The sequence below is a fragment of the Panthera uncia genome (assembly GCF_023721935.1).
Source record: "Panthera uncia isolate 11264 chromosome A3 unlocalized genomic scaffold, Puncia_PCG_1.0 HiC_scaffold_12, whole genome shotgun sequence".
Lineage (NCBI taxonomy): Eukaryota > Metazoa > Chordata > Mammalia > Carnivora > Felidae > Panthera > Panthera uncia.
In genome coordinates this window covers 10,867,928-10,882,730 of record NW_026057579.1, presented here as the reverse complement: position 1 = coordinate 10,882,730, position 14,803 = coordinate 10,867,928, and the positions used below count along the sequence as shown (strand labels likewise).

Here is a 14,803-nt window from a genome sequence, read left to right as displayed (position 1 = left end):
GTGGGGGTGGTGTGGAGAAGAACACAGTCAGCCTGTAGCCAAGCCCCTCGCCCTGCAGCTGGGTGTGAATATCCATTATGTCCCCATCCCTGGGGTAAGGCCAGATGCTTCCTGTTCTTGTAAGTCACCAAAAGTTTTACTGCTCTTTCCAGGATTTGTTCCAAAAGAAGAATTAAGCACACAGGCTTTGGAGCCGCTATCCCAGGGAGATCCAAGTAAGTTAACTGACAACTAGAAACCCATAGTGGCCGTGACATCCAATCTGCTTCCCTCTCTCCCCGCTTACTCCCACCCAAACCCACCTCTTTCCCACCCTGGATCTATTGATCTCCTCTCTTCTGTCACTTTGTTCTAAGGGGAAAGGGAAGCTTATGGAGGATTTAAACTGTGTACACGAAGGGGAGAGGATCGGATTTTTTAAACATCACTATGGCAACAGGGTGGGATGGAAAAGGGAGACAAAGGAGGGGGGTAGAGGAGGAGACTGGCTTGCCAGCAGGGCCAGGGGCTTACTGGGCATGAGGGCAGACAGAGCTCCGAGCTGGAACTGGAAATGGAGAGAAACAGGAAACAGAGAGGAAGAATCTAGAGGCTTGGAGGGGGAGGTATGAGAGAAGAAGCAGCTGGGATAATGGTACTGCCATGAGGTCCACAGGGGTAGGGCAGGGAGATGGTTTCTGTCTTCCATCTTCTGAAAGACATTCGGTCCAGTAGGTGCCTGACTCCCCAGATCTGACTTGAGAAGGAGGAGCCCCCTGGGAATTCAGAGTTGGAAGATGATGAGCTGGGGTTTAAAACCAAGGTCATGAGAACAGGAAAGGTGACCTAGGGAAACCAGAGGGCTTAATCGTGAAGAACTTCCGGGGTGCCTGGGAGCCTTAGTCAGTTAAGCATACGACTCTCGAGTTCGGCTCCAGTCATGATCTCATGGTTTGCAAGATTGAGCCCTGTGTTGGGCTCTGTGCTGACACAGTGGAGCCTGCTTGGAATTCTCTCTCTTTCTCTCTCTCTCTCTGCCCCTCCCCCACTCTCTCTCAAAATAAATAAATACATTTTTAAAAAGTGAAAAAACTTGAAGAACTTCAGCACTAAATAGGTGGAGAAGCCACCTGAGGATACCAGACAGGAGGGATCCAGGCGGGGTTGGGGGGAAAAGAGGAAAACCGAGATGCAGGTGAGTGCTACAGGCCCAAGGGAGCACCCGCAGATTCCCCTAGAAAGTCGCTGCAAGTCAGCTACCAGGGGGCTGTGAGTCCCAACCCAGCTGTGTGTGAGAATCACCTGAAGACTCAAGATGTCCAGTTCCTGCTCATACCTACTGAATCCCACTCACCCTAGATCTTGCTACTCAGTGTATGGTCTGGCCACATCAGCATCACCTGGAGGCCTGGTAGGAGGGCAGAATCCCACGCTCTACCCCAGACCTACTGAGTCAAGTGATTTCTTTGCACATCAAACCTTAAGAAGCACAGCCCGGAGAGATTCCCAGGCATTCTTATTTGTTGAAGCTGCATAAGCGACTCTGATATATATCCAGGGTTAAGAAGCACTGGCCTAATGTATGAGACAACACAAAGCATTAATCTATAAAAATTGTATCATGTTGGAGAAAACCAAAGCAATTAAGAAAATTGGTAGATTGATTCCCGTAGACACTGTATCTTACCTTTTCTTCCTCGTCTTCCAACCTCTGCCCTCTGTGACCGTAATAAATTGTTCATGCTGGACATTTAGTAACTCAGTTCTGTCGTATAGTAGAGATGCCATTTTCATATCGGCATGTTTTCCTCTCAGTACGAGAAAGCCGCTGTGTCTCAGTGAGCACATGCGCAGAGCTGAAAGCCAGATCATTAAAGCATTCTGGGCAATGGGGAGCACAGGTGATTCCAGTGTCAGCCATCAGGTAGTAGTAAAGAGACCTAAGCAAATAGAGAGCATCTCAACTTCTTTAAAGCCTAGCTATGAAGTGAACACTTGAATCCTGAACGAGGTTCAAGTTGTAAGAAATGAGAAAAAAATTGTCCATGAAGAAGAGGCTCATTGCTTTATTTAAGCTCCACACCCAACATGGGACTTGAACTCATGACCCTGAGATCAAGAGTCAAAGTTCTACAAACGGAGCCAGCCACGCCCCCCGTGGGCTTTATTTATTTAAAAAGAAAACCGCCTTTGGAGTGCCTGGGTGGCTCAGTCGGTTAAGCGTCCAATTTCGGCTCAGGTCATGACCTCCCGGTTCCTGAGTTCAAGCCCTGCATCAGGCTCCTTGCTGTCTTCGAGGAGCCTACTTAGGATCCTCTGTGTCCCTCCCAGGCTCAAAAATAAACATTCTTTTAAAAGAAAGAAAGTCACTTCGGGGACTTATTCTAATTAAGTTATTAAAAAAAAGAGTTTTCATTTTAAAAGGCATATTGAACTAATCTACTGACATCTAGAAGAAAAAGCCCTGTTCAGGAGTGCTTCCCAAACTTTAATGTGCACACAGGTCACCTGGAGTTCTTGCTGAAACGGGGATCTGATTCTGTAGATCTGGGTGGAGCCTGGGAGTCCTCATTTCTAGCAAACCACAGGTGCCTGCCTGGTGAGCGGCAAGCCCTGAAGAACACCACTGCCACCTGCTGGCAACAATTCTCATTGCAAGCTCGGACATAGGAAAGAATGGGCTGGCCCTGTGTGGGGTACATCAGTAGCCCTAGAACTGTTCTGCTTCTCTTCTGCTTTTTCCCAGGCTTCTGTGACATCTTTAAGCTTCACTTCTTGATTTTCTTTGATTCCTGTAATCTTCATCTCAAGGATCATGCTTGGGTATAGGCAGTTTAGGGGCAGCAAAGGACAGGGGAAGCCAGCAGAAAAAGAAGAGTTGGCCAGCACTGAATGTCCAGGCAGACAGGAAGTAAAAGTTTGCAAGATCCACTAATGAGCCAAGGCACTGATTCCAGATGGAGCAGAGTCAGCCAGGTCCAGAGAGGTCGCTGTCATCGCCTACTTCTCCCCTCGCTTTCATTGCCATGCACCAGTGCAAGATAATGAAGCACGTTCTCAGATATAACTTTTTTCCCTTAATCTGCCAATTCCGTAGTATCACTCTTTAATAAATATTTCTCATCACATCTGCTTAAAACTGTGTCAATTAATGTCCATTTCTTGTTCTCATTATATATATATACACACATATATATGTGTGTGTGTGTATATATATATATATTTTTTTTTTTGATTGATTGATAGGTAGATAGATATCCCTCCCTGCCCACCGACCTCCTTCTGGGGAAGGGAAGACCCCAGTCGCATGGAAGCAATACAACATGCATTGGAGAGAAGAGAAGGCTGAGAGTGGCCTCATGGGCGATCCTATGGCAGCTTAAAGAAATCCAGGCTGTTCAGGCAGCTGTGACCACCAAGCACAAAGGGCATCACTGGTCCTTGTGTCCTCATGGATGCTCCAGCCCAGAAATTCCCAATTTTACTGTCCCCCTCTCTTTTTCTCCACGTGGAACTGTGCTTTGAAATATTTTTGTCTCCCAAATTGCAGTTGTTAAACAATTCATACCCCACTTTTTTAAATGTTTCTTTATTTTTGAGAGAGAAAGAGAGCGCTAGCAGGGGAGGGGCAGAGAGAGAGACACACACACAGAATCCGAAGCAGGCTCCAGGCTCTGAGATGTCAGTGCAAAGCCTGATGTGGGGCTTGAACCCACAAACCATGAGATCGTGACCTGAGCTGAAGTCAGACGTTTAACCAGCTAAGCCAGCCAGGCACCCCTCCCCGTCTTTGTTTTTTTTTTTTTTTTTTTTTATTGATCAAAGGGATACATACCTCCCAATAAGAACTTCTGATCAGATTTGAATAATCAGTTTTATCATACTAAGGTGATGCAATTTCAGTCGAGAGCAAAGAAGACACTATTAGCCTATGTGGCTTTCCACCTATTTCTACAGCATTTGAGAGGCCGAGAATAGCTCTTCGCCCCCACCTCCAACATAACCTCCATATATTCATGGAAGTCCAGGGATCCTAGCCAGAAAAATGTCCCAGTCTTTATCACAACTAAAAGAAAGGGAAAAATTCAAAGACTGCTACAAACAAGTACTGATAGATGTAGATAATTCTATGGTTAATTCTATGGTTGCCTTACCCAGGGACATGACGAGAAGATTGGTATTAATTTCTCATTCTACCATTCCTGCCCTCCCCTCCGGACTGGCCTTGCTGATTTTTTCTTGCCTTTATAAAGACCCAACACATAATTCTACAAAATTAAGATGAGAGTTAGCACAAGCTCCTGAGACTCAGGCTTCGTGAATTCTACATCTAGGGGTCTGAACCTATGTGGTCTGAGCCGAGGAAACCATCCTCAGGATTTCCCCAAACTTGAATGGGAGGTCATTGCTCCTGAAGTCTATCAGTGTGGCTGGGGCAGAGAATTCTAAAACATTTACAGAAATAAGTACTAGTCCAAGTGTCCCGGACCTTGGGGCCCAGTGAAAATCTGTCAGGAATATAAATAAGTGAATATACTCTGCATCTTGCCACTTCTTTTTATTTTCTTTTCATTGGATTCTCGGGTGGGGGTGGGGGGTGGGGGGAGGGGTCTGGTGGGAAAGAGGGAGGGGGAGAATGCCCAGGTTAATGCAATGAGAGATCATCAGAATAACAGACCCCTTTTCCATTCCTCAGATTGCAAAATTGACTTGGCATTTGTAATTGACGGGAGCTCAAGCATTGGCAAACGTCGGTTCCGAATCCAAAAGCAGTTCCTGGCTGATGTTGCCCAAGCTCTTGACATTGGCCCTGCCGGTCCACTGATGGGCATCGTTCAGTATGGGTAAGTGCTGTGAAACCAAGTGGCGTCGCATACTTAATCTTGTGCCACAAATAATACCAACGCATCCTAGAGCATAAATTCATGTCTTCCCTAAATACAAATGTAAGTGAAAGAAACTGAAGCAATTCAGGTGCCATTTAAGAAATCTGATTCTTCCAGAAGGGAAGCACGGGTTAATGAACATTTGGAAGTAAATGGCATTTGCACTTCCGATTGGTAGAGAGGATATTTATCTGGGAATGAGGAGAGCTGGAATCCAGTGTTCGCTCTGCCCACAAGCACGTGGCCTCAGGCTAGGCCTTCGCCTCTCTCTCGTCCTCAGTTTTGTCATCTGTAGATGAGGAAGGTGGACCGTACCATGTGCTCACTCCTGCACACCGACAGGTAAGATGCCCAGAAGATATGGTGCTCTAGGTTGACCTTCCTCTTTTCTCCATATGACCTTAGGCCTCTGCACTGGTACCAGAAGAGCTCACCAGGCAATGGGGAAGAATGGGCGGGGAGGGGAGTGGTCTCTGTCAGTCAGCTGAGCACCAGGTGCCTGTCCCCATTCCGTTCTATTATTTTAGCTGGGGTAGAAATCGAGCATTCATACTGACATCCAATCTCAACCCCTTTCGCTTCTTTGGGATAATAAGCCCATCTTATTTCATTATAATACGAGAAACCTACTTCTCCCTGAAGCAGATATACAGATATTGACAGGTAATAAGCAAACGATCAGAAGAGCAAACAAGCACAAATCTCAAATAATAGATGGACTTTTGACCAGAAACCATTAAGGGCAGGATAGTTATCTCCCTTTCCACAAAGGACTCTCAGACACAAGATGACCCCTTCTTCCCCGCAGACCCACAGCTTAACCTTAGCAGCGGAAACTAACACAGACCTCTGTGCCTGTAGCTCAGAAGCTTCAGTCACGACTTAATTTCTCTGCACCTAAAAAGTAAAAACATGTGTACCTGACAACCAGAGGGTCTCCAGATCCTTTGGAATTCCCCAAGGATCTCCAGGAGCTGTATTTTAATCAAGGCTGTTATCTCAAAGACCCTAGAATATTTATTTTTCAATTGTCAAAAGAAATAATCACAAATCCTTTGTTTTCATAAATTTATAGCATTTGTACCTTTAACATTGAATTCCAATGACACGTTTAGTACTATCTTGTATTCCTCTGAAGAAAAATTAGTAGATGAGCTACCTGGCCCTTGTATATAGTCAGAGTCAAATAAATGAAAATAACCAATTGCGTCAAATGTCAACTCTCAAAGGATCTATCTTGAAGACTTTAACTTGAAATAGAAAAATGAGATTTTTTTGGTCATTGTTTTGTTTTCGAAATGTCAACCTATTTTCATTCCTACGTTACTTTTTAAAGATAGCAAACGGAGAGCAGGCTTCTCTAGGGAGGAAGTGTAAGCATTTTAGTGCCAGATGTCCCCGGTCAATTTTATTGGGGGGTTCAAAGCTTGGCGCGTCATCTTGCATTAAAAATAGCTGCTTTAAAAGCTGTGTATACCAAGGGTTATAGTATAATATGAAAATAAGGTAATAAATATGTCAGGGGGAAGAAAAATGGGTGGAAGAATAGTGTTGTGTGCCAGTGGGAAGGCGGATAAACGAGCAAATGTAGCAGGGAGGGAAAACCAATTCAATAAAGGCTCCTTCCCCCCAGAAAACTATTTCCCCCCACGTTTTCCTAATGTGATCACCATTTGCAGAAGAAGAGTTACCTCCATGCTTTCCAATTTCGCTTTCTAAAAATGCCTTTGCTATTCATCTTTTTCTGTATCCTGGGTCCTTATTAATTTGGAGCACTTAAGAGAAATTGCATGTTTTCCTTCACTTTATGTACTCATAGAAGCGAATCAATCATCTGCACCTTCCTTCAGCCATAGGGTGGGCTAGAAAGCACAACGAACTGGTGACAGGATGTCTTGAATTCTGGCCTGAGCTCTGCTGTGTGACCTTAAGCAGGTGCTTTAACCTCTCCGTGTGAGTGCTGCCATCTGTGAAGTCCTGGGGGCGGACGGGATGATTTATTAGGGCGCCACCAGCCCTGACGTCCTGTGATTCAGTGACTGGCTCTGTACTCGGAAGACACCCAATAAATGAAGGTTGGGCTAACAGACTAAACGAGCCGCCTCTCCCTTCCTTCCAGCCTTGGTTCCAGTTAGGTGGCGTAGTCAGTAATGACATGATGTGTTGCACGGAGGTGATGCATCCTTCAGTGGAATGTGGGGAACACAATAAATTGGAGGGCGGTATAAGAAGTGTGTGTGAGGTGGAAGGGAAATCCGTGTGCCCAGCTGAAATTGCTTCTGATTTCAGCCCCCTGGCTTCCTTCCTGAGGGGGCTCCCTTCAATCCTTTCTTTACCAAAAGGTCTTAGTGCATCTAGAGGGAGGGAGTGGGGCAGGAAAGGGGAGGAAGCAGAAGTAGAGGCAGATGTGGGGCCTGTGTTTCTGGAAGATGAAAAGCAGGAAGGGCCAGTGCTTGGCTGATTTGGTATCTGATCCCTCTCCTGGAGTCTTGGGTCCCCAGTGGATTCCAGTGCCCACCTTAGGATCACTGGGATCGCCTTGCTTTCTCAGGATCACAGAGCCTTGGGGCCATAGAAAGTCCCGCATATTATAGAGAGGAAATGAGGCTCTACAGGAAGTGCCCAGCCTACCAACAATGAGCACTCTGAGGAGAGGTGTGGGCTGGGAAGAAGTTGGCCAGGCAGGAGTCCCTGAAATCTGGAAACTCTGCTCATACGTGCCAGGCTCAGAAGATTCCTTCCCCGCGTTTCCTTAGGAGGGCTGCGTCAGAATTTAGACTTTCACGTCTAGATTTAGACTTTTAAATTTAGAATTTAAGAGACTCATACTATTAACAGGAAACAAAAGGCAAATATGAGATAAAAATACCGGAAGTATTAAAAATGATCTGATTTACAGGATGCAGTGCTCATTCCGAATCCTGATTCCCAAGCATCCTACACAAAGATCTTTTTGGGTGCAAGAAACAGAAAATCAGTCTAGGTAGCCCAAGGGAAGGGGGGTTGATGTCACGGGACTGACAAGTGGTTGGTCCTTCCCTCTTTGCCTCTCTGCGTCTCTCTGTCCCCCCGATTCCCCATTCAGCCGAGCAGCGGGCTCGCGGTCTCTGCTCCTCCGCACCTTCACCTTGCACTTCCTGGGCTTCTGCTCCTGATCCAGACCAGGGGAGGCCTCAACCACTGTGGTACCAGCATGCTCCCACATCCCCCCTCCCTGCACATGAAGAAGCCTCTAACCCCCAACCGACCAGCCTTCCGGCAACCACAGAGTTCATTCCCCAATCATCACACGCCTGCTGTAAGAGAGGCGGTGCTGCCCTCAGAGAGGTTGAGTGACTTGCCCAAGAGCACACAGCTAAATGCATGACCACTGGGGAGAGGGCAGGTATTAAATCTTGGGTTAATCCCTACAATGTCAACCAAAATTGACTTCAAAGCAAAGATTTTGCTCATCTGCCGAGAAAGCTTCTGATGATTGAAGCTTTCCACCAAGCTGAAGACTGAAACGCTGTGCTTGAGCAGAAAGCCCAGGACCAAGCCCTTGTTTTGCAGCTGAGCTCTGGTTTAGAAGTGCACAGCCAACAGGCTCGTGACTGCACTTAATACCAACAGGCACACAGAAAGGCTAAACGCAAGGACAGCTGGAGCAAGTGGCTAGTAGGTGAACTCGAGCCGGCAGAACGAAGGAAACCAACACACTGGTGTTTTCACTGCAGCCTGGATCCGCGTGTGCCTCGTGCCCCCCGACCTTCGACGTGATTTTGTTTTAGCCCCCAGTTTCGGTACAAATGGAACAGAATTGCACCTGTGCTTCTGAACTCTGTAATCAACCCTAGGATATCAACATTCGAAAACAGTTACAGAACAAAGCCACATGTTGGCTTTTCTTCATTTCAAAATGAAATAAGACTTTTCTCTGCTCATTGCTCTGTACCAGTCGTCCAGTATGGCAGAAAGAGGGCTGTACTTTCTTACCCTTCTTACCTATCAGCCCTGGACTGAAGACCCTCAGTCGTACACTCAGCGGCTCCCCTCCCTCCTTCCCTGCCCCTCCCCCCCGCAAAGAAAGGATGCCCAGAGACTCCCGTGGATCAGCTGAGCCCCCGTGCACGGGACAGTCAGAGCAGAGGGAAGAACCAGTGTCAGGCCTGGTGTGGCAGGCAGAACAGTGGCCCCCAAACTCGTCCACATCCAAATCCCTGGAACCTATAATTATGTTACCTCACAGGGCAAAAGGGACTTTGCAGATGTGATTAAAGTTAAGGACCCTGAGATGGGGAGATTATCCTGGATTATCCAGTGCCCCAATCTAATCACATGAGGCCTTAAAGCAGAGAATCTTCCCCAGCTGTTATCAGTCAGAGGAACATATGCCTATGGAAAGATGGTCAGAGGTGTGAGTGTTGACTTTGAAGATGGAGGAAAGGGGCCACGAGTAAGGAATGCAAGTGGCCTCTAGAAGATAGAAAAGACAAAGAGATGGACCCACCCCACCCCTGCCCCCAAGCCTCCGGAAGGGAACGCAGCCCTGCCAGGGAGACCCGTGTCAGACTTCTGACCTCCAGAACCGTAACCTACTGAGCGTTTAAGCCCCTAGGTTTATAGCCATTTGTTACAGCGGAAAGAGAAAACGAATATGCCTGGCAAGGAGGACCATTCTGTCACATTCTCTTGAGTCTGCAGCAAAGGAGGAGTGGGCAGGGCTGGAGCACGAGACACGGCTCCAGGGGGCTCAGAGCAAGAAGCTGCGGCCCGGGCCCCAACTGCACGCTAGTGTCACCTAGGGGGCTTCACAGATGCCGCTGCCCAGGTCCCATTCCAGACTCAGTAAGTCAGAATCTGGTAAAAACCCAGAAGCTGGTATTTTAGTCTGTAATTTCAGTCTGTTGTTGAGAGAGTCAGGCACAGCTCTGCTTCCCAGGAGCAGGGTGGCCACGCCGTCCAGAACTCAGATCTCTCCCATGCCCACCCCATTCTCCTCGTGCCCTAGTCTCTACTGCCTTTACAGAAGCCAACGGGGCCCCCGAGCAGCCTCTCCAAGGGCCTAATGGAACTTGTAAAGACTGCCTCTGTCTTCCTCACAGGACCCTTCTCACAGGATCACAGGTGAGCCTGTGTGCCACACTCCTCAGGGACACAGTCTCAAAGCTGAATGAGCTATGAATAAAATCTACACAAAGAACCCTATGCTTTTTCTATTCCTCACCATTCAGTTCTCCCAGAGGTACAAATAAAACCCAGAGTGCACTTGACTTCTACCACTTCCCTTTCAGCGGTCCCCCTTCAGCCCCCACCGCACGTTGGCTGGGTTTATCCCAGGGCCCCCCCTGAGATCATTCTCCCTACATCCCTAGATCCCTAGATCATTCTGCTAGAGAAGCAGATGGCCACCCCCATGCAATTAGAACCACTTGGGGAGCTTTTGAAAATCCCAATTCCCCGACCAAACCTCAGATCGATTAAATCAGAATTTCTGAGTGTGGGACCCAGGCATCATTGATTTTTAGAGCTCCCCAGGTGATTATATTGTGCAACCAGAGAGCTCAGGCACAGATAGCCCCAGCCCCACAGGCTTGTGCTGTCATCTGGTGAATCCTCTCCCAGCTCTGTGCCTACAGAGCTGCCTCCGCTCCGTCCTCCTCCTCCTTTTCTCTGCCTTTCTCATGCTTCCTCTAGACTCCTCAGCTGTTCTCCTCCCTTCCCCTTATCACTGGCAGCCCACTGCTGATTTTCTTGATGGCGCAGCATCCTCTAAGACATTGCTTCTCAACATGGGATCCACAGTATCATCTGGGAGAAAGGCAGAACCTCAGACCTCACTCTAGACCTATAGAATCAGACAGGATCCCCAGGAGATTGGGTGCACGTCTGAGCCCAGGGGGTGCCAACAAGTGTGTCTGTTGCCAAGACATTCCACGTTGTAGTGCTTCCAAGCCCTGTGATGTGGTCACAGACGAGCCAGCCTGAGAGTCCGTTGGTTCCAGAGTGACTCTCAGATCAGCAGATTGCATATCTGCTTTTCCCCCATGAGGAAGAGGTACTCAGGTCAATTCTCCACTTTTTGGTGGGTGGATTGAATTTGTTGTCGTTAATGACAAAAAAACACTCATCTAAAGACAAAATTTGATTCTGAGACCCTGCTTCCCATCTCTGATCCTCGGAAGTGTAAGGCCAGTGTCCTTTCAGAAGGGGCTAGTTGTACAAAGTTCCTCAGCAGATTGGCCCAGGCCACCGGGTGGACCATAGCCCTCGGTCCTTTGAGGGGATGGGGGCAAAATCATTTCTGTTCTGAGCCAGGTAATGCACTAAAGGAACAAGTTTGCCACCCAATCTGCAGCCACCAGCATGTCCTTGGGTGACCAGGGTCACCCTAGAACATCCTCCTGATTTCACATGGTACATCTCAGTGACTAAGCCCATGAATCATCACATTTTAGCATTAGTAACCTTAAGGTGATGCCTTGTTGGAGGAACCCGTTTTGAAAGATTCTTGCTATATGATCAGTTAATATGTCTCTACTGGCATAAAAATTCATTTGAGGGGCTCACGCAGTGTGACTGAAAGTATTATGGGGGTAAAGCAGTAGCCTCTGGGACTAGAACTGCATGGACCTTAGGACTGAAAGGGCTTCAGACCCCAGGCCTTCCCAAACTTTCCTAAGGATAGGATTCGCCTGGATCCCTAGTTTAAAACAAACAAACAAATAAAAATTCCCACTTCCAGCCCAGATCTACTGAATTGAGTTTCTGCCAGCAGGAGATCTGGTACCTATGTAGTTTAACAAGTGCCTCAGGTGAGTTGCACCAGCAGGAAAGCTGGAAACACTGATATCCATCCCAATTCCCTACCCCCTGGTCCCATGCCTTCCTAGGAATTGATCACCTGGGGCCATTTCTGACAGGTATTCTTTTTTCTTAAACATTCACAGACTCATCATTTCCTGTCACATAAATTATTCCTTTCCATGCACAAATTCTGGCTCCCTATAATTTCTCGTCATTAGCTTCTTTTCCAAACAGAACAATTTGTTATTTTCTCCTTGAGCTATAAACCTTTTTTTATTTTCTTCTCTTATTTTCAAAGGAAAGCTTTGAAATCGCTGAGGGAAAAAAATTGTTTTCCTTTAATGAGATCTTGTAATAAAATTACTTAGATGGAAATGTAGTGGCATACCTCTTTGAACTTTTTAACTAGTCTGTCTCTGAAAAGTAACCTGGCTCGGGTGTCAGGCCACCAGCCCGTATATCCTGAAAAAGGATACATACACCCATGTGTTCTAGTACCAAGAGCTGCTACAGTTTGCAGATTTAAGACTTATCGCTCATCCCTCTGATTTAATTACATTTCAATTTAATAAAGATTTATTGAATGTTTACCATGCACTAAGCTCTATGCCATTTGTAGGAGATGCTAATGTAAAATTCTTCTAAGTGGTTTGATTACATTTGCCTATAAGTCTCTTGATGGATGGCTCAGTTGCTTTGCTCCTAATCATAATTTTAGCATTTGGAGAGTTTCAGAGGTCCTCTGATCCAAACTTTCAATCTGCTAAAAATAAATCAATAAATGTGATAGAGATTGTGTTCTTCAGGACTTCACCATCTAGTAAGGGAGGCAATATTTTTAAAAGAAATAACATTAAATAAAATTAAAAGCATCCATTCACTGGGTATGTGAATAGCTCATCTGTCTGCCTCTGTAGATGGATTCATCCACCTCTATGGTATCATAAAGGAAGAGAAGGATCAGTGTGGAGCCCAGAAGCAGAGTGTTCAACTCCACCAGGGATGATCTGAGAGAGGAAAGGTCATTTGAGCTTTCTTCCTTTCATTTATTTATTCCACAATCACCTATTATCACTTGTATGCTAAGCACTAGGGATAGGAAATACCGGGACATAGCGCCTGTTCTCAAATAGGTAACAGTCGATCTTCCTGACTTGTGGCTTCCATATTTGACAGCAAACTCTCATGGTACTTTTACAGTCATCTGCAGACTAGCACAGCATAGGGGTGGGATTTGAGTTGCTTGACACACATCCCCAGCCCAGGTCAAACAAGGCAATGTTGTGCCTTGTTTCAGCCGCCATGCTATAAACAAGTCTCCTTGTCACAATCTATCTAGTGCCACAGTCTTCATATTTTTGTGCTTGTCATTGGTTATGTTCACTATTTTAAATGCCCCCCAAATGTGGTGCTGAAAATGCTATCTGGGGTTCAAAGCACAGGAAGGCTGTGATGCACTTACCGAGACGCTACAACTGTTTGATAAGTTTCCTTCAGGCATGCGTGACAGTGCGTTGGTCATGAGCTCAATGTTAATGAACCAATAATTCAGTACTTTCAGAAAAAGAAAGAGGAACGTCGCTGATATGCGTGTGCTTCTGCTCTGGAAAGTTCTAAAGTATTATCTATAATGTCTGATGAAGCTATGAAAAAGATGGAAAAGTAGCTGAACTTATGAATTCATGAAGTGAAGACTGATTTGCAAAAAAAAAAAAAAAAAAAAAAAAATGGTGGACAGCATTGTGAGGCTAAAAGCCAAAGAAATTTATGGTAACATTACTCAGGGTCAGGAAACTGTTAAACCCTTCTCAGCTGGTGTTTTATTAGACAGAAATATTGCATGTAATTAATTATTTGTAAGAAACATATATTAAATTAGGTGTCTTCCAACAGAAACGTACATAAAACAAGTTTATATATCGATCTGCTGATGAAAATGTGACCAGAGGCCCACAGGAACCTAAGCCAGTATTTCCCCTAGGAGCAAGGGCTCAGTATTTGCTAATGTGATGCTCGCAGCAACTTTATAGAACGTAGCTACTGCAAATAAGGAGACTTGGCTGTATATGTAGAATGGGAAAGAGACAGGTAATCGATTGCTCTGCGAAGTGATGAATATCAAGACAGCTTCCTGAGCAGCATTCCAGGGAATGCTGTGGACGTGACTAAGTGACTAGGTTCTACATTTAAATACATTTTTTTCTGGAAAAACTTTCAAAAGAAAATTTTATATTTTTGCTTTTTAAGTTATGTGTGTATGAGGAATACTTTATGATTAGCTATGATTTCTACACGATCATCTCACATACGCAGGAAATCCTGTAGAGGGAGAAAATCTAGCCCACAAATCAGTTTCAAATGTAATTAAAATTTGGTGAGTTTAAAATTGTACAACTATGGAAGTGTAAGTTGTGTTATGTTTGGTAGACAATTTACATACTTACCATTGACAATATCCATTTTGCAATTTTTAATTTTATAGCCCATAATATTTTGTTTTGGTTCAACTCGTATTTTATTTTTTAGGCCTTGAGAAAGTTCCTAGTCCTTGGTAACCAAGGGAAGATCAAGACTGGGAACTCTGAAGCTTATGCAGCTCAAGGGTCCTGTGAAGAAAAAGAACACAAAATTACAAATACAAAATTAGGGCCCTTGGAAGAAGCATTATTAGCTCCCAGGTTAATTTGCCTCTGATCAGCATGTATAGCCTATTGAATAAAAGGTCCTCTGCAGAGAGGTGCCTGGGTGGCTCAGTCGGTTAAACATCCAGTTCTTGATCTCAGCTCAGGTCTTGATCTTGGAGTCGTGAGTTCAAGCCCCACATTGGCCTCCACACTGGGTGTGAAGCCTGCTTTAAAAAAAAAAAAAAAGGTCCTCTTCAGAGGCCACCCTGGGTACAGGAAGACCAGGTAGGAAATTCTAGCAGTAGTTCAAGAAAGGAAAGATCAAAGTACAAACATGAGGATGGAAAGGAAGGGAGAGATACAAGAGGTATTTATGAGGTTGGTCTGATAGGAAATGTCATTTGATGAAGGAGGTGTCAGAACATGTCCAGCATGTTTTCTGCTGAGATGACAATGAGTCAGAAGAGGGAACACAGAAGGGGATATGAGTGGTTGGATGGAGCAGATTTAGAAGATAAATGACTTCAG

General features: G+C 45.6%; 1 protein-coding gene across 2 annotated transcripts in view; it reads left to right on the top strand.

Annotated features, from left to right (window-relative positions):
• The window catches only part of VIT (vitrin), an 82,885-nt gene that overhangs the window by 53,011 nt on the left and 15,071 nt on the right, over window positions 1-14,803 (top strand). For both annotated transcript variants that reach the window (XM_049651899.1, XM_049651900.1), the window contains 2 exons: window positions 153-215; window positions 4,676-4,823. In XM_049651899.1, the coding sequence (XP_049507856.1) occupies window positions 153-215; window positions 4,676-4,823 (211 nt within the window). The remainder of the gene's footprint in view (window positions 1-152; window positions 216-4,675; window positions 4,824-14,803) is intronic.